We start from the raw sequence: 17,094 nt of genomic DNA, 5'->3' as shown, positions 1-17,094 counted from the left end.
CACGGCCGGCTAAAAGAGCGGCGAGGCTGCTGCGGGCGCGCCTCACAGCGGTGTGCGGTGGCGGGGCTGCGTCCCGCTCCGCCCCATCCCGGGAGCTGGGGGGGCCGCAGGGCCGGGCGGGGGACGGTCGGGGTGCGGAGGGGCCGGCGGGGTGGTTCCGGGGACGGGCGCCTGTCGGGACTCCGGGTAGGGCAGAGCATCTGCCCGCGGGCGGCCGGCGCCCTGCGGGCAGCTGCAGCTGAGTCCGACACCGCTAAATCTGGCGGCGGGTGTGGGGGGTTCTGGTCTTCAGAATTACAGGAAAAAGAGTTATTTGTGCTCAGCCGGACAACTTCCTTTTTTGTACGTCCCTTCGCCGTCGCGGGGAGGCCCCTGTTAAAACAAGCGCCCGTTCTGCAGCTGAGGTAAGTGAAAAAGATATTTTCAGCAGAAAATGTCTCTGCTCATGTTCATTTATATGAAGTGTGGGAGAGTGTGAAACTCTTCCCCGGACTGTTACTCGCGTGGATCTCTAGCAGTGAAGCTTGCTTGCATTCGCATCTCTCCAGGCGTTCGTCCCAGACTTGGGGCAGGACATGCTTCTGTGTCTCTTCGGGCCAAAAAAGATCCTTTTGGTTTCTTTCTTTCAAGTTTGTGAGATAGGAAGAATTGAAACTTTCTGTTTAGCTCATTGCATTTGTCTCATTTTGTAAAGAATGCAATACAGATGCTTGGCACTGGCTTTCCTTCTCTGTGTAATGGTTAAGAATCAGTTCTCAAAATGTTTGCATTTTATGCAATCATCAAAAGAAGGAAAAGCTCTTACTTAATTGCTCTCTGCTTAATTTGTATTCACTCAGATTCTCTTGAAGTGTTGAATCAGATTTAAATGTACTGGCCCCAGGTTTCTTCAGTGTTTGCAATTTCTGCCTTCTGAGGAAAAATATTTTTGTAATGTGTTTGTGTATGTATCCATCATGAGTATCATCTTCACGCACTCATGCTTAAACTGGGGAAGTCTCACTTGCCTTCTCACCTGTAATGGATTGCATGACTTGTCTTTTGGGAGTAGAGGGTCTGGAGCACAAGGCCTGTGAGGAGCAGCTGAGGGAGGTGGGGGTGTTTATTCTGGAGAAAAGGAGGCTCAGGGGAGACTTTAACACTCTCCACCACTGCCTGAAAGGAAGTGGTGAGATGAGGATCAGTCTCTTCTCCCAAGTTATAAGCAACGGACAAGGAAATAGCTGCAAGTTGTACCAGGAAAGGTTTAGATTGGATATTGGAAAAGCTTTCTTGTCAGAAAAAGTTGTCAAGCACTGGAACACGCTGCCTGGGAAAGTGGTGGAGTCATTGTCCCTGGGGGTATTTAAAAGGCTTGTAGATGTGGCACTTGGGAACAGGGGTTAGTGCTGGACTTGGCAGTACTGTGTTAATGGTTGCACTTGATGGTTTTCTGGAACCAAAATGATTCTATGATTGTCTGAAATAGTTGAAATCCAAATTCTGGACTCTATTTGTGAATTAAGAAACTGATTGGGCAAGATAATGTTTTCGTGCTTGAAGGAAGCTTCATGTATTGGGTGGAAGAATGGAGTGGTCCGATCAGATTTTTCTGTCAGAGGCTAATCCATAACAAAAGAGGTCTCAAAAGGGATAAAAAAGGAGAAGGAAGCTTTGGGTTTATATCACAGAGGTTGCAGTATTGAAGATGATCTTGATTTTTCTAGAATCATTTAAACCTGAGGCATTTTTGCATGATTTGGTGTTTGTAGGGGGTATTTTCAATTTAAAAATGCCATACTGAGAGAAGTTAAAACATAAATGTGTTCAGTAGTCTTTTGAGCCTGATCTCTCACTACCATGCCATGTTTTGCCTTGCAGTTTTGACTAAGATACAAAAGTATTGTTAATAAAGTTTGCAGTATAGATTGTAAAGAAAAGCAGGATATAAACAGTTAGGAGCTGATCTGAAGCAGCAGGGTTATGGTGCTGCAATGAGTCTGAGTTTTAATGTTTTCTAAAATACATGATTAAATATCTTTTTCAGACATTTAATATATTACATGTACAGGTACATTTCAGGGTCGTGGCCATCTTTTTTGAGTGTGAAGAAAGTATGGAAGTGAAGTTTTGTGCTTTTTTTGTTCTTTTGCCTTCTCATGTGTGTGGAGCATGGCATTACCTGCACTGTGTTGTTGTTCTTCTACTTGCAGCACTGCAGTAGTACAGAGATTATAACTATATTCTGTATTTTGAGGCTGTAGTTGATTCCAGAACAGTCCAGAAAAATATTTTCTTTCTTCCAAAATATGTTTTATTAACATTATTTAAGTAGATGTGTGTTTTATTTCTAGTTCTACTCTTAGTTTGAAAGACAAGACTGGCAAGGGTAAACTAATGCTCTGAAGTAGTAGAGAGAGTCTTCCTTCTGGTTTTCTGACAGGTGTGTATTCTGTACAATACAGATTGAAGCCACCTAAATCTGACAAATGTAAAAGATTTTGATCTGGCAACCCGCTTTTCAGTGAGAGCTCTATGTTTCTTTAGAGCTCAGTGCATGGATCCTCCTACTCTGCCCATCCATTTTGCTCACCAAGACAGTTTGTTCTCCACCAAGAATGAGCATGAAGGCAACCATTGTCTAATAATGTCTTACTTGCTGAAACATCTGATGCAAAATCATCTCTCAAAGTAGACCCTTGCAGCCCAAATAGACTTTGTAGTCACTCAGACAATGAGCTGAAGGAGGTTTACTCCAAGACCAGTCCTGTACAGGAACTCTCTTTAAACCATAGCTTGTCTGTTTTTCCTCTGTCAGTGAAAAAAGAACAGGGGAGGATAGTGCCTGAAAGCAAAATTATGTCTGGTAATATAACCAACATTTAATTCTAGTGATTATGATGGCCTGAACTTTCTTTTAGTGAGCATTAGCAAATTGGATGCAATCATATAGTTGAAATTAAGGAACTGACCCATATTTAAAGCAAGTAAATCTTGTTTTCTGTTTTTTAACTTTAGCTTTTTCCATAAAAATTCTGGGGTGTTTTTATGAGGTACAATACATTAATTAGTAAAAAACCACCTCTTTTGCAGTTTTTTTATCTGAGCATTTTATACCTTTAGATTTATATAGAGACTTATTTGTTATGCTTGTTCAGAGAATAATGAGTTATATTCTATTTTCTCCTATTAGTATCAAGCTCATGTAGTTAAAAATTTTATTTAATTTTCAATGTAACAGTATTTTATAATATAATGTATGAATATTCAGTGTGTTGAATTATAAGAAAAAAAAGGCTTTCTCAAAACATGTTTTGCATCTGTAACTCCAGGATATAGTAAGCAAAATAACTATTATCAGCAGTTATTAGCAGAACTGACTTTTCCTGGTCACTATGTCCTTCAGAATTTTGGAACAAAAGTATCTTATCCTTTTGTGCCTACACTGGCTATTTAGAGACTGAAAGAGGAAAAATGGCTTTCCTGCTTTTAAGTTTCCAGTTGGTTTGAAGTTTTTAAATTAATAAGCTGTTTTACATGATGATGATTTTTTTTCCTTTTCTATTTTTTTTCCTTTTCTTTTCTTTTTTTTTTTTTTTTTTGGATGTTACTGTGTTTTTAGAACAAGTTTCTGGGGTCAACAGTTGATACAGAATTTTGTGACCCTCACGATGCGGCTTCTTCAGATATCTCTGAAATCTTAGTAGTTTTCTGAATAGATGTGCATTGCTTGAATTTATTTACTTTAAATGGTGTTAGTAGGTTATGATACCATTGAGTTTTCTGGTAGGCCATCATAATTTAAAACACATATAGGTTTATTTTCCAGAAGAAAGTGCACCTAACACCTGTTTCATTCAAGTTCTATTTAAAGGTAAATATATGAATCCTATTCATCCTGCTCTGAGGTTCAACTGACTATTTTTAGCTCACTTAAATACTGTGGATTATGAAATCAGTGTGCCCAGGATCTTTCATCACAGTGTCTGCCATTTTTCCCATGGATGGGCTTGTCAGTGCATAAGTCTGAGTTAGAGAGTTGAGAAAACCCATTAGCTGTCCCTCAAATTTACTGCTTCTTCCATTATGTTTACATGTAATTGTCTTCTCTGACCAGTGTAGGAAAGCCTCTGTTTTCCTCTTTGGATGTTCACTGGTACTCACCTTTGATGCAGTCCCGACCGATCATGAATCTGATGCACCCTGTTACCAAAAAGGATGCTGAAGTATATATATGAATCATTTTCCCTTTCTCTTTCCCTCTAGGATTTGTGTAAGTGCTGATGGGTTTGAATCTTGGAGTTCTGAAAACTCATGGTTATTGATTTTCCAGGTTCATTTGGTAGAACATTGCAGTTGGGTGGCCCAATGGGCTAGAGCAGAGGCTTAGGCTTCTGTCTTTCAGCATTTGCTGGTTGTGGATAGGGCAAGGTCTGTCTCTCCATATGGCAGCCATCATGGGAGAGCTGTAGCAATGGGTGGTAAAGACTAAATAAAAGGAGTGTCTATTCAGCTTCTTCCTTCATAGTTGTTAGAAGAGTGTCAGACTTAGCAGGAAAGAATTTCCTGTCACAGTCCAGCAAAGATGTTAACAAGTCTTGAGGATGACTGGAACAAAGAATAGTGCTGAGTGGTGCCACATCCAGTTGGCAGCTGGTTGCTAATGAGGTTTCCTAGAGCTCACTATGGGGCCTCATCCTATTCAGGATCTTTGTTGCTGATCCTCACAATGGGATCCAAGGGCACCCTCAGTCAGTTTGCAGGTGAAACCAAGTTGGGCAGGAGATGGTCTGCTGGAGGGCAGGAAGGCTCTGCAGAGGGATCTGGACAGGCTGCACTGATGGGCTGAGGCAAATGGTGTGAGGTTCAACTTAAGGCCAGTGCTGGGTCCTGCCCTTGGGTCACAACAGCCACAGGCTGGGACAGAGTGGCTGGAAAGGCCCTGGGGGTGCTGGTGACAGCAGCTGAACATGAGCCAGGGTGTGCCCAGGTGGCCAAGAAGGCCAATGGCAGCCTGGCCTGGATCAGCAATGGTGTGGCCAGCAGGAGCAGGGCAGGGATTGTCCCCCTGTGCTGGGCACTGTGCACCTTGTGTCCACAGATATGTTGCAAGGAAGAGAAAGGTTAGGCCCTCTTCAAAAGGAAATGGGAGACATAGATACCCTGGGCAAAGAGAACGTTGAGGTTCTCCACAACTTCTGTGCCTCAGTCTTTAACAGCAAAGTTCCAGGCATGTCAATCAAGTGAAGAAAGGCAAATGCAGAGACTGGTAGAATGAAGACCCTAAACCCACTGTAGGAGAGGATCAAGTCTGAGACCATCTAAGGAACCTGAATGTATGCAAATCTATGGGATCCAATAAGATTCATCTGTGGGTCCTGAGGGAGATGGCAGAAGCTGCTGCTAAACCACTATACATATTTTTTGAAAAATTGTGGCTGTCAAATGAAGTCCCTGTTAACTGAAAAAAGGGAACTATAACCCCCATTTTAAGAAAGGGGAATGCAGAAGCCCCGTGGAACTACAGACCAGTCAGTCTCTTCTCTGTGCCAGGAAAGATCATGGAGCAGATTCTCCTGAAACTTTGCTAAGGCACATGGAAAACAAGGAGGTGATTGGTGACAGTCAACATGGCTTTACTCAGGGCAAACCTTGCCTGGCAAATTTGGTGGTCTTCTATGATGGGGTGCTGCAGCTTTGGTGGACAAGGGCAGAGCAACTCCCGTTGTCTACCTGGACTTAAGCAAAGAATTTGATGCTGTCACACTTGCCATCCTTGTCTCTATGTTGGAGAGACATGGATTTGATGGATGGACCACTATGAATAAAGAGCTGGCTGGATAGCCACACACAAAGAGTTGTGGTCATAGCTCCTTGTCCACATGGAGAGCAGTGATGAGTGGTGTCCCTCAGGGGTCAGTCCTGGCACTGATACTGCTCCATATCTTTGTCAGTGACGTGGACAGTGGGATCGAGGGCAGTCTCAGCAAGTTTACTGATGACACTGAGCTGGGTGGGGCAATCAACACAGGGGAGAGAAGGGATGACAGGGACCTGGACAGGCTTGAGAGGTGGGACCATGCAAACCTCAGGGAGTTCAGCAAGGCCAAGTGCAAGGTCCTACACCTGCACTGGGGCAGTCCCAGACACACCCACAGGCTGGGCAGAGAAGTGACTGAGAGCAGCCCTGTGGGGAAGGACTTGGGGGTAGTGGCTGATGAAAAACTCACCATGAGCCTGCAGTGAGTGCTCCCAGCCCAGAAAGCCATGGGAATCCTGGGCTGCATCCAAAGCAGCTTTGGCCAGCAGATTGAGAGAGGGGTTCTACCCCTCTGCTCTGCTCTGATGAGCTCCCACTGGAGCACTGCATCCAGCCCTGGGGTCCCCAGCACGTTGACAAGGAGTTGTTAAAACAAGTCCAGAGAAGGGCCAGGAGGTTGGTAAGAGGGCTGGAGCACCCCTGCTATGAGGATAGGCTGAGCAAGTTGGGGCTGTTCAGCCTGGAGAAGAGAGGATTTGTGTGGAGACCTCACAGACACCTTCCAGTATCTGAAGGGGCCTACAGGGAAGCTGAAGAGGGATTCTCTGACAGGAACAGGACTGACAGGGCAAGGAGGAATGGGTACACACTGAAAGAGGGGAAATTTAGATTAGGTATTGGGAAGAAATTATTTACTGTGAGGGTGGTGGAACAAGTTGCTCAGGGAAGTTGTGGATGCCCAGTCCCTGGAAGTGTTTGAGACCAGGTTGGATAAGACCTTGAGCAACCTGGTGTACTGGGACATGTCTTTCCTGGACATGGAAAGGAGGGTTAGGATTAGATGGTCTTTAAGATGGCTTCCAACCCTTAACATTCTGTGATTTTATGACTCCATGACATGTTGTCTTTACATTTATAGATGTGGCATGTTATTTATTCTTGGTGTAACATCTACACTGTATGCAGAGGCATGTAGTTCATGTAGTTAAAAGCAATCCTAGAATAGAATCTGAATGGAAAAACATTTCATGTCCTGAAATGGGGAAGAAGGGCAATTAATAAATGGCCTTAAATACAATATAGGGAAAGGTCTTGCTTTGATGAATCAATTTTTTAATCACTTGAAGAAGATAGCTTTTATAGGCATCTTTAAGTGAAACACTTATGCATATATGGTGCAATTTTCACTCAGACATGTTCTTTGATCACTTTTACATATACAACCTCTTCAGTAAACAGCCTAAGAGCTATTTTATCACATATCATATATCAGTGTCCTGACAAGAACATAAGATTTGAACAGCATTGTGACCTGCTAAGTCACTACCTTGGTTTCTGGCAAGTAGTAACTACCAGCTGCCATGCCAAATAAACAGCTGCTAATTGATACTGAACAAAGTGTAAGCAAGAGGATTGAACCAAATGAACAGCTCACATCTGGGAAAAGTCATGGAGGTCTCTCTCCCCAGTTATCTCCTCTGTTTCACCAACTCAGATGCCTTACATTTGCTATTGTAGTACAAATACTTTTTTTAGTCTTCTGCTATTTTGGCAAGTGGAAGTGACTTATTGTATGGCTTAGTACTAGAGAAGAACTAGAAGATGGGGGAAAAGATACAGGATGAAGAGCACCCACTGAGTGAGGATGGAATCTTCGACTATTTAAGCTTTCTGGTGTGCATGTGAAACTAGAATTTTTCAAAGGCTTCTAACTTGACGTTGCAGCCAGCTTGGTCATCCTGTTCTTGCAGTTCTGTACTCCACTGTGATGGGATATGTCATGGTATGTGGTATTTTCAGCTTAAGCATTATTCAGAAATGTTTTCATGATTTGCCAATGCTTCTGAGTTTAATTTCCTTCCTAAAAAAGTATGGGATTGCTGGAGCTAGTTAAAGGAATGTGATAAAAATTTTGTTTGCTTTATTCATGGAAAATGCAGAACTATTTTGGCTGAAATGAGGCCTCTTCTGTCTCATATCCCCTCAAAAATAGCAAATCTGCATGTAGGATATCAGCAGAAGCTCTATCTCTTATTATGGGGAATAAACAAGGAGTTAGAGACACACAGGTGCCTGCAGGGCTGTGATCTTCTTGTCTCAATGGAGGTGTGGTGGGATGGTTCCTGTGGTTGGAGTGCTGGAATGGAAGGATAAAGGTTCTTTAGGAAGGGCAGGCAGGCAGATGAGGAGATGGTGTCACCTTCTATGTCAGTGACCAGCTGGAGAGCACAGCGCTCTGCCTGGGGTGGGTGAGGAGCTGACAGACAGCGGATGGGTCAGGGTTAAAGGGAGGGAAGGGACAGAGGACAGGGGACATTACAGTAGAGGTCTGCTACAGGCCACCTGACCAGGAGGGCTGAGCAGATGAGACTCTCTACAGACAGATATGAGGGTGACTTCAGCCTTGCCAGTATCTGTTGGAGGGACAACAAAGCTGGGCATAGGCAATCCAAGAGATTTTTGGAATGTGTCGGTGGTAACTTCCTTCTCTAAGTGACAGTGAAGTCAATGAGGAGAAGTGCTGTGATGGACTGTGTTGTCACCAACAAGGAGGGGCTGGTGGGAAGGTGAAGCCCAGGCGCAATCTTGGCTGCCATGACTGTGAAATGCTGGAGTTTGATTGAGGTCCTTAGGGCAGCAAGGACAATAGGCTCATTATCCTGGACTCAGGGGAGCAGACTTCGGCCTCTGCAGGAACATGCTTGGTAGAATACCATGGGATAAAGCTCTGGAGGGAAGAGGGGCCCAAAAGAGCTGAGTAGTATTCAAGGATCATCTTCCTCAAGCATTGAGGAAGATTGATGCATTCCAACAAAGAAGAAGTTGGTCAAAAACACTGGGAGGGCTGCTTGGATGAGCTCAAACACAAAAAGTAGGTCTGTACAGGGTGGAAGCAGGGACAGGTAGCCTGGGAGGAATACAAAGAGCGGTCAGGGATCAGGTTAGGAAAGCTAAAAGTCCTGATGGAATTAAATCTGGCCAGAGACATCAAGGGCAATGAGAAAAGCTTCTGGTGTTGTGCTGGTACAGAATACTTGGAACAATTTTTTTTTTTTTATTGCCATCAATAGTGTAATTCATCTTTACTTCTTTGAGAACAAGAACATACACCCTACATGAATACGTACTAATATATTCTCTTTATGTACTGGCTTTGTTTCTTGTTGGTACACATCTTGCTACTGCTATATTTTAGGAGTATGTCACTGGACAAACCCCTCCTCATTTTTCTTTGTATCCCACATGTCCTTTTAATTTTTTCTCCTGTTTTTTACTGTCAGAGCCTTAAACTATATAAAATGCTTCCCAAGACAAACTTAAAATAATATTTAAGTTGATTTCTGACAGAAACTGAGCTTAATGCATTGTTTTTACCATGTTTTCCTCTTTTAGATTGCTGTAAAGTTTAATTTTTTAGCAAATCCAAGTTTTTGTGGGAAGAACCCCGCATAGGTGTTATATAGGTTGTATAGGCATAACCCCTACTGCCTATATCCCACTTAGATCTCTGTCCAGTGACCTGGTGCACTCCTGCTTCCTGGCATTATCTAAACCTGGGGGAGGATGAGATACTTTACACAGCTACTGCTGTGCCTGTTTTAGGGAGACAGTACTTGCCTCCTACCTGGAGCTCTCCTGAGACACAGGTTTGATGGAGAGCTGAAATTCCAGACAAATCTGAAAACCTAATGTGAAACATGGACCCCAACTAGCTGCAAAATACCTACCTGTTGCTTATGAGCATAGTAACTAGAACTACTTGTCCAGGAAGTAGGAATACTGAGCTCTAGGCTCTCATGTGGTGAAGGGGACACCTCTATTTTCTACAGGCAAATCTTACACTTACTAGCCAAAGGAGTAGTGTGGGTTGCCATTCATGCTGGAGTTGGGCCACTGTTAGACGGGTTCTTACAGACAAGCTGATGAAGCGTGGGCTGGATGAGCAGTGAGGTGAATTGAAAACTGGCTTAATAAATGGACCCACAGGGTGGTGATCAGTGGTGAAGTCCATCTGGAGGCCAATCACTGGTGATGTACCCCAGCAGGCAATACTGAATCCTCTCCCATTCAACATGTTCATTAATGTTATGTATTAGAATGCTCTGGCAGAGCCTGCCTTCAGTGAGTTTGCTGATGACAACAAAACTGGAAGGGGTGACTAACAAGCCAGAGGGTTCAGCTACTGTCCACAGTAACCTTGGCAAGCTGGAGCAATGGGCTGGCAGGGACTACATGAAGTTCATTAAGGAGAAGTGCCAAATCCTTCATCTGGGAAGGTACAACCCTAGACCAGTACCAGGTGGAGGGCAGCTTTGCAGAAAATGCTCTGGCAGTCCCTGACACCCAATAGAGCATGAGCCAGCAATGTGCCCTTGTGACAAAGAACGTTGATTTCCTGAGCTGTGTTAGGACTGAAACCAGCAGGACTGAAACCAGCAGGAGGTGATCCTGTCCCTCTGTTCAGCAATGCTGAGCCCACGCTTGGAGTGTTTAGTCCAGTTCTGGACTCCCGATAGCAAGAGAGACATGGACATACCAGGGAGAGCTCAGGGAACAGCTGCAACGATGATTTGTGCACTGAAGCATCTGCCAAATAGGAGCTGGAACTATTCAGCTTGGAGAAGAGAAAGCTCAGAGGAGGTCTCATCGGTACCTGAGGGGAGGGTGCAAAGAGCCAGAATCTTCCCAGTGATTGGACCAGAGGCAGTAGGCACAAGCTGAAACATAGGATGTTCCTTCTGAACATCCGGAAATATTTCTTTTGCTGTGAGAGTGAGTGAGTAGTGGAGCAGGTTACCCAGGGAGTTTGTGGACTCTCCATCATGGGAGATCTTCAAAAGCTGTTTGGACATGGTCCTGGGGAGCTGGCTCTAGGAGGCCCTGTGTAAGTTTGGATCAGATAGTCTGTAGGGGTCCCTTCCAAACAAACATTCTGTGATTCTGTAAGTGCTAAAAGCAGTACTCAAGGCAAGGAGAACGATTTTTGTAATTATTTTCATATGGAACTCTAGATTCTGGAAGGAACCCTGTCCTTTTAGAAGAAATCAGTCTACTACTTTGCTTTCCTCCTTCTTTACATAGAGTCTGAGGTTATTTGACTGCACAGTAGTTCAGTAGTTCTTCAAAAAGAAAGGCAAAGACAGGTGACTTCTTTTGTCTTTGCAGACTGCACTCAGGTCTGCTGTCAGGGGCAAAACTGGAAAAATCCAATATGAATTCACCCTCTTTTGGATGAAAGGTGACCTGGACTGTTGTTCACTTCCTGAACAATTTCTTTTCTAGGAGGTGATGAACAAGTTAGGCAGATCATTCCTTCTCCTTCAAGAGCCTTCATTTTCAAAACAATTTGCTAGATGAAGCTGCTTAGAAAAGACTAGGCTGAATGTCAAGTGAATGGAGATACATTTCTTACCATGATTCTTGGAAGGTTAAACACATGTGTGGATTGGATTGCCCTCAGCAGTGTTTTAGGTACACTTATCTTTCTATTTCCTATTGGAAATGCATGCAACTTGTATTAGTAAAACTGCATCAAATTTCTCCATTGTTCAGGAAAGTAACACTTAGACAAAGCAATACTTCACTTGAATACCAGTGAGGAAAGCTGAATAACATTATTAACTCTGACACAAATGCTAACAAAGTATTAAAAGGGCATCTTTACTTTTAAAAATAAAAAATGTAATTTTAATTTTTATTTTATGACAGCATTTTCTGCCCATACTTACTGAGAAGGAAATGTTCAGCAATTTGATTTGGATGTTTGTCCTGTTCTGCAGCTCTGTGGCAGGTATGTTTCTAGATTATTAGCACCTGTCTTGCCATAAGAAAAGGTAACATTCTCCAAATGAAATTTTGTAGAGTTCTGAAATATATTGCAGCTTATTGTAAATTTTAGCCTTATTAGTTTAACATATTTTTGGATATCATAAGTAGTAATGATAAATACATGTAAATTACATGCATATCTTTTACAGATACAAGTGTTTTAGAAAAAACTGGCTTAAAGTACCAGACTTACTTTTTTAATAGCCCTAAATGAAGAAAAGAATCTGAGTGGAAGCTTCCTCATTATTTCTGTGAAGTTGTTGAAATATCACTCTAATGTAAAACCTAGTGTAATACGGTAATTAATGTGAACTGCATTTTAAACAGGATTGTCTGATTTGAATGACTAACTGGGCATTTTATTTGACTTCTGTATGAAAAAAAAAATTAAATTATCTGTAGACAACAAAACAACTTACCATTTTGCCACTGGTATTTTAAGAGGAATATGGCTATGTAATGTCTTTGATTTTATTTTTAGATGAAAACTCTATCAGAGATGCTGACATTTTTCCTTCATCTCCTGAAATTGAAAGAGGATCCTCCCTGGAACTATCCTGTGTTCTTAGGAAGAGCTACATGCCACAGAGAAATGCAAGCCACATCATCTGGAAATTGAATGATGAATTCATTGCTCCAGAAAACTATAACATTGTGAATGAGACTGTATCTAATATAACCATCTATAATTTCACTTACAGCACAGCTTATGTGGAATGTTTCATGAAGTACTTGGACACGGAACTACCTTTAGTTCACACAGAAGTTAAATCTGGCTGTAAGTAGAAAGGCAGAAAAAATAATCTTAACTCTTTTTAACAACTTACTATAATAATTTTACTTTAAAAAAAGCTACTTTTGGTTGTGTTATTTTAAAACACATGTATTTAACACATGTATTTATACATATACACACACACACACATATATATATATGTACACATATGTATTTTTTTCTGAAACAAAGCATGAAATTGCTAGCATTCCTTACTGACACAGGTCTGTAACCTCTTTGACCCTGACTTATGCACAGCTGAAGTTTTTGTTGAGTTCCAAAGGTAGTGGATCTGTTCCTTTGGTTATGTCTTCTTTCTAGCCTAGCCAACTTCAACTTTCTCTAGAGAGGATTTCCTTTCTAATCCTCTCTTCTAAAGAAATTATAATTACGCTTTCTTATGCAGAACATTAAAATATGTATTTGAATTCTCTAATTTATTGAACAGATTAAGTCCAGAGTATACTAACATATGCCTGGGGGTCCCATTCTAATAAAGAAGCAATAAAACCAAAACATCTGTAGAAAAAAATCCAGCAAAAGGTCTTGCATGTCTGCAAAGCTTAATGTGCTGTAAGCTTGTTGATAAAGGAAAGATCTTTTGACAGTACTATTAAATGAGACAGAAAAATACTGTTTTTAAAAGAGGGCTTTGTCAACCAGTTCATTTCACTGGACACATTTCTCTTCTACTCCAATTTCTTCTAACAGTGAAGAAATTGAGCTGTAACAAAAAAGTCTCTTAGTGTTACATTTTTATGGATGACTTCAGACCACAGAGATTGCAGAAGATTGTTTCCTTTGTGCTATCTTGCTTATAAGATAAAGAGAGATAATTAGTGCTTTCTTCGGGGTCACACAGATCTGTTTCCCAGGAACTTGTCCTCTGCACTCTTTACGCTGTGCAGATTTCTCAGATTTGGGTTTTTCATAGCGTAAACAATTAGATATTCTGGGAGAGAACCAAAAAGAGTTCTCTCAGTCAGAATGTCTTTTTTTTTGTGCTTTTGCTGGTTTTTTTTTGTTTTCCTCTTACTTTCTGGACTCACCTGAAACTACAGGTGTGTTGCAGAGGGGAGACAGGGTGTGCATATGCTTAGATGTTCAAGACAGTGTATGCAATGGTTTGATATATGATAGTTAGAGTTACTGCCTTTAGACACACTTAGTACAGTATTTCTGAGAAATAGTTGGGGAAAATCTTGCTGTCTCCTCAGGGTAAGAAAGAGTGGTTTTGACTTTTGTTTTATGAGGAGTTCTGAGGGCAGTGAGGGATGATAAAATGAAGCGCTATGAGGACACTGAATGAAGTTTGCCTTAATTGCTTTTTGACCAACAAAATCAGGTGTACATAAAGTTACATATTTTTACTGGATTTTTTTTAACCTTTGTCACTGTAGTTCGTCCAGACATGCCAGAAAATATTTCTTGCATTTATTTCTATGATGTTAACCTTACCTGTACCTGGAATGCAGGAAGAGAAACAAGTTTTACAACAAACTATACTCTTTACCGAAAACTGTAAGTACTAGATATACTGGGCACTGGGTTGCTGGGATGTGGCAACCAGTCCTCTTCCTCTCTCATCCTGACTTCTGTTTAAAGAAAACTTTAAATCATCATGGAATTTGGAGTCTTGGCATTTCTCAGTAATTTAAATTGATTAATTCAGGGTTGGTAATTGTTGAAAATACTTGCAGTCTGATATCTTTTTAGTGTGCTGTATAAAGGAAATAAGCATTCTCAACCAATATTCAGTAGAGAAATATTTATATCACAGCTGATATTCACTTGTTCTTTGAAGTAACATTACTAATAAGATTGAAAGTTGAGTGACCATATGCACAAATGGTGAATGGAGGCATTTTATGGGAGAGTTTCCCAGAAACTTTCTATGTAATGAACTAACCTCGCTTTGGGGGCATAAGAAATACTGCTTCCTCATCTACTTTAAAAAATTCCCATCAAAATTCATTACACTACTGCTTTACTGCAGTATTCTGCTTGACTCCAGTAGTATTTAACCTAAGGACCCTTGGAGTCATAAAGTTTCAGTCAAAAAATCCAGAGTTGTCCTTCTGGATTGCTTGGGGATTTCTATTTACAAATACAAATTATATGGTCTCATACTTTCCAGTGTAGAAGCACAGATACTTGGTTCTTTCAATTTCAGTTAGATTTTAAATGGTGGCTAGGAGCTTGCTGTTTCATAAGTGACTGTGAAAATGGTGAAATCAGTGTTGTCTCAAAGCAGATCTCAGATAGGATTTTGAAGGTGATAGTACAGATTTGTCCCAGATGCACTTGTCAATCTGTCCTTCATAGTGCTTCTTCTAGTAGTGCTCTTTTTCTGCCTAACCAAGACTCCAGGTAATATTGTTTCATGAGGAGACTTCTAAAATGCCTAAAGTTATTCTTGAGAATGGGAAGGAATTCAGATTCTGGAGGGTACTTTTTCATATTGCACTAGTGTATACTATCTTTGTAATTTAAATTGTAGGGTAGGAAAACTTTTTAAATTTTATTTCCATTTTAGCTTTGACGTTTTAGGCTTCCATCTTTTTAATGTGGAACTTTCTAGCTACTTCTGGTGTTTCTATATTTTTTAACTTAGCTGCATTTGTGAAGCCAGAAGTTAAAACAGCCATTGAAAGCACATTTCAGTATTTTTCCTTCCTGTATAAGCACAGACTTTTTATTAACCACAAAATGAATTGGATTGCAGAACTGTTTCCAGCCAAATCTAAACATAAGTTTTAATCCAGGTATCACCCTAGCCGAGTTTAGCATGTGACCACAAAAGCACTGGTACAAGGGGGCAGGGAAATTAGGAAAGGGTATTTGTTTGCACAAACATGTCAGCTAAATGTTCACTGGTAAAAAAGTCTTGCAACCTCAAAGATATATAAATAATAGCAATTTGTTTGAATTATTCTAAGAAAGTACTCTAGTTTCTAACTGCTTTTATTTTTTTCTTTTTTAGGATGACTTCTCCAGATACAGTCAGATCCTGCCAGAATACAACAGAGTTGTGTTCATTTCTTTATCCTGACAATGACTATAGTAATGATTTTTGTTTTCAAGTAGAAGCTAAAAATGTTTTGGGTGCATCCTTAACAGAGTGTGTCCCTATATCTTTGCAAAAAATAGGTAATTAAAAAATAGAATCAGTAAAGATTTAATTTATGACTTTTCCATGTAAAATTCTTCCAACTGGTTGGTGTTACAGCAGTAATTTTCATCAGTTTCTTTTCTCAGTTTCACCACCTCTTGTGAGGCGGTGAGAAATGACAGGGTGTTGTTTCATGCTATGCAACATCTAACTGCAACAATATTTCTTTAAGGTGATGTCTGATATATCCATTATAAATGACTGTTTTTAATTATTGAGAAGTAAAGGCCATATATTCCAACTTTTTGTCAACCAATATAATTGGTACTTGGACTCTAACATTTCTGAGTGATACCAAGTATAAGTGCAACACCTGGCTGCAATGGATAGTGATACTATAATTTCTCAAGGACCACCCATCATATGCTCTGCTATTCCACTTTCTGGTTAGGAATGCTAAAAAAAGCCACCTGTTCTATGATCAGTAATAATTGCACACAGGAACAATAATAATGTTTTGTCTACCTCTTCTCCCTCTGTCCTGTGCTTCTCCTCTGTTCATTTTGGTGGTGTAGTAAAGCAGTAACCCTTATAACTAACTTTCTGTTGCAGCACTCATCATCAGTCACATCCTTTATTCTTGTATTCAGATCTACTGTGACTCCTCATTACTTTCTATGCCAGATATATATTTTCTCATTGCTAGTCCATTCTTTTCCCATCATCTCCTTTACACTTCTCTTTCCCTCAGATCATTTTCAGCTGAATTCTTTCCTCATCTGTAGTTCAGTCCTGTCTTTGGCATACCAGCTCTGCTTCATTTGTTTTCTCTGCTGCTGTCTCTGGGTAATATTTTTCAGTGCTGATACAAATGAAAGACATCTGCACATCTATTTGAGAGCAGATTTGTGAGTAGAATCCCAGAATCATAGAAAGGCTTGGGTGGGCAGGGACACCTTCTACTAGACCAGGTTGTCCAAAATGCCATGTAATTAAATCAGTTATGTGTGAAATTTCTCTTACAGATAATTTCCCATATGTAGAATTATGTTTATAAAATAAACCATCACATGAATACTCTGATAGGATGTGTGTTATTGGGATAAGGATTTAACTTCTTGGAACAAATACAGACAGAGAAATCCTGAACTTTTATAAAAGCATTTTCCTCTCTTAATGTTTTTGTTTCTTCATTCTAGAGAAATTTGCCCCTCCTGAAATACTTTCAGTTAAAAGAATCCCTGGTGTAAAGCAGTTACTTACGGTAACCTGGAAAATGCCTGAGAAGATTATCCCTGTAAAACATATAATTTGCCAGGTTCAATACAGAAACTTGTATTCAAACTTTACTGTAAGTTACATAATTTTTCTTTTGCATGGCAGTTTCTTTGTGACTAACTTCTTAATATTATAAGAATT

At 40.7% G+C, this 17,094-nt stretch overlaps 1 protein-coding gene across 2 annotated transcripts in view; it reads left to right on the top strand.

The window, feature by feature from the left end:
- The first annotated feature begins 328 nt into the window (after positions 1-328).
- Positions 329-17,094, top strand: part of IL31RA (interleukin 31 receptor A) — a 35,645-nt gene continuing 18,879 nt past the window's right edge. For both annotated transcript variants that reach the window (XM_053931856.1, XM_053931855.1), the window contains exons 1-6: positions 329-404; positions 11,669-11,750; positions 12,270-12,566; positions 13,964-14,084; positions 15,547-15,713; positions 16,875-17,026. In XM_053931856.1, coding sequence (XP_053787831.1) covers positions 11,699-11,750; positions 12,270-12,566; positions 13,964-14,084; positions 15,547-15,713; positions 16,875-17,026 — 789 coding nt within the window. In that variant the 5' untranslated portion in view covers positions 329-404; positions 11,669-11,698. The remainder of the gene's footprint in view (positions 405-11,668; positions 11,751-12,269; positions 12,567-13,963; positions 14,085-15,546; positions 15,714-16,874; positions 17,027-17,094) is intronic.

This window comes from Vidua chalybeata, chromosome Z, assembly GCF_026979565.1.
Source record: "Vidua chalybeata isolate OUT-0048 chromosome Z, bVidCha1 merged haplotype, whole genome shotgun sequence".
NCBI classification, from domain to species: Eukaryota; Metazoa; Chordata; class Aves; order Passeriformes; family Viduidae; genus Vidua; species Vidua chalybeata.
Note: the sequence above shows the minus strand (reverse complement) of the source record. Positions and strands in the feature narration are given on the sequence as shown.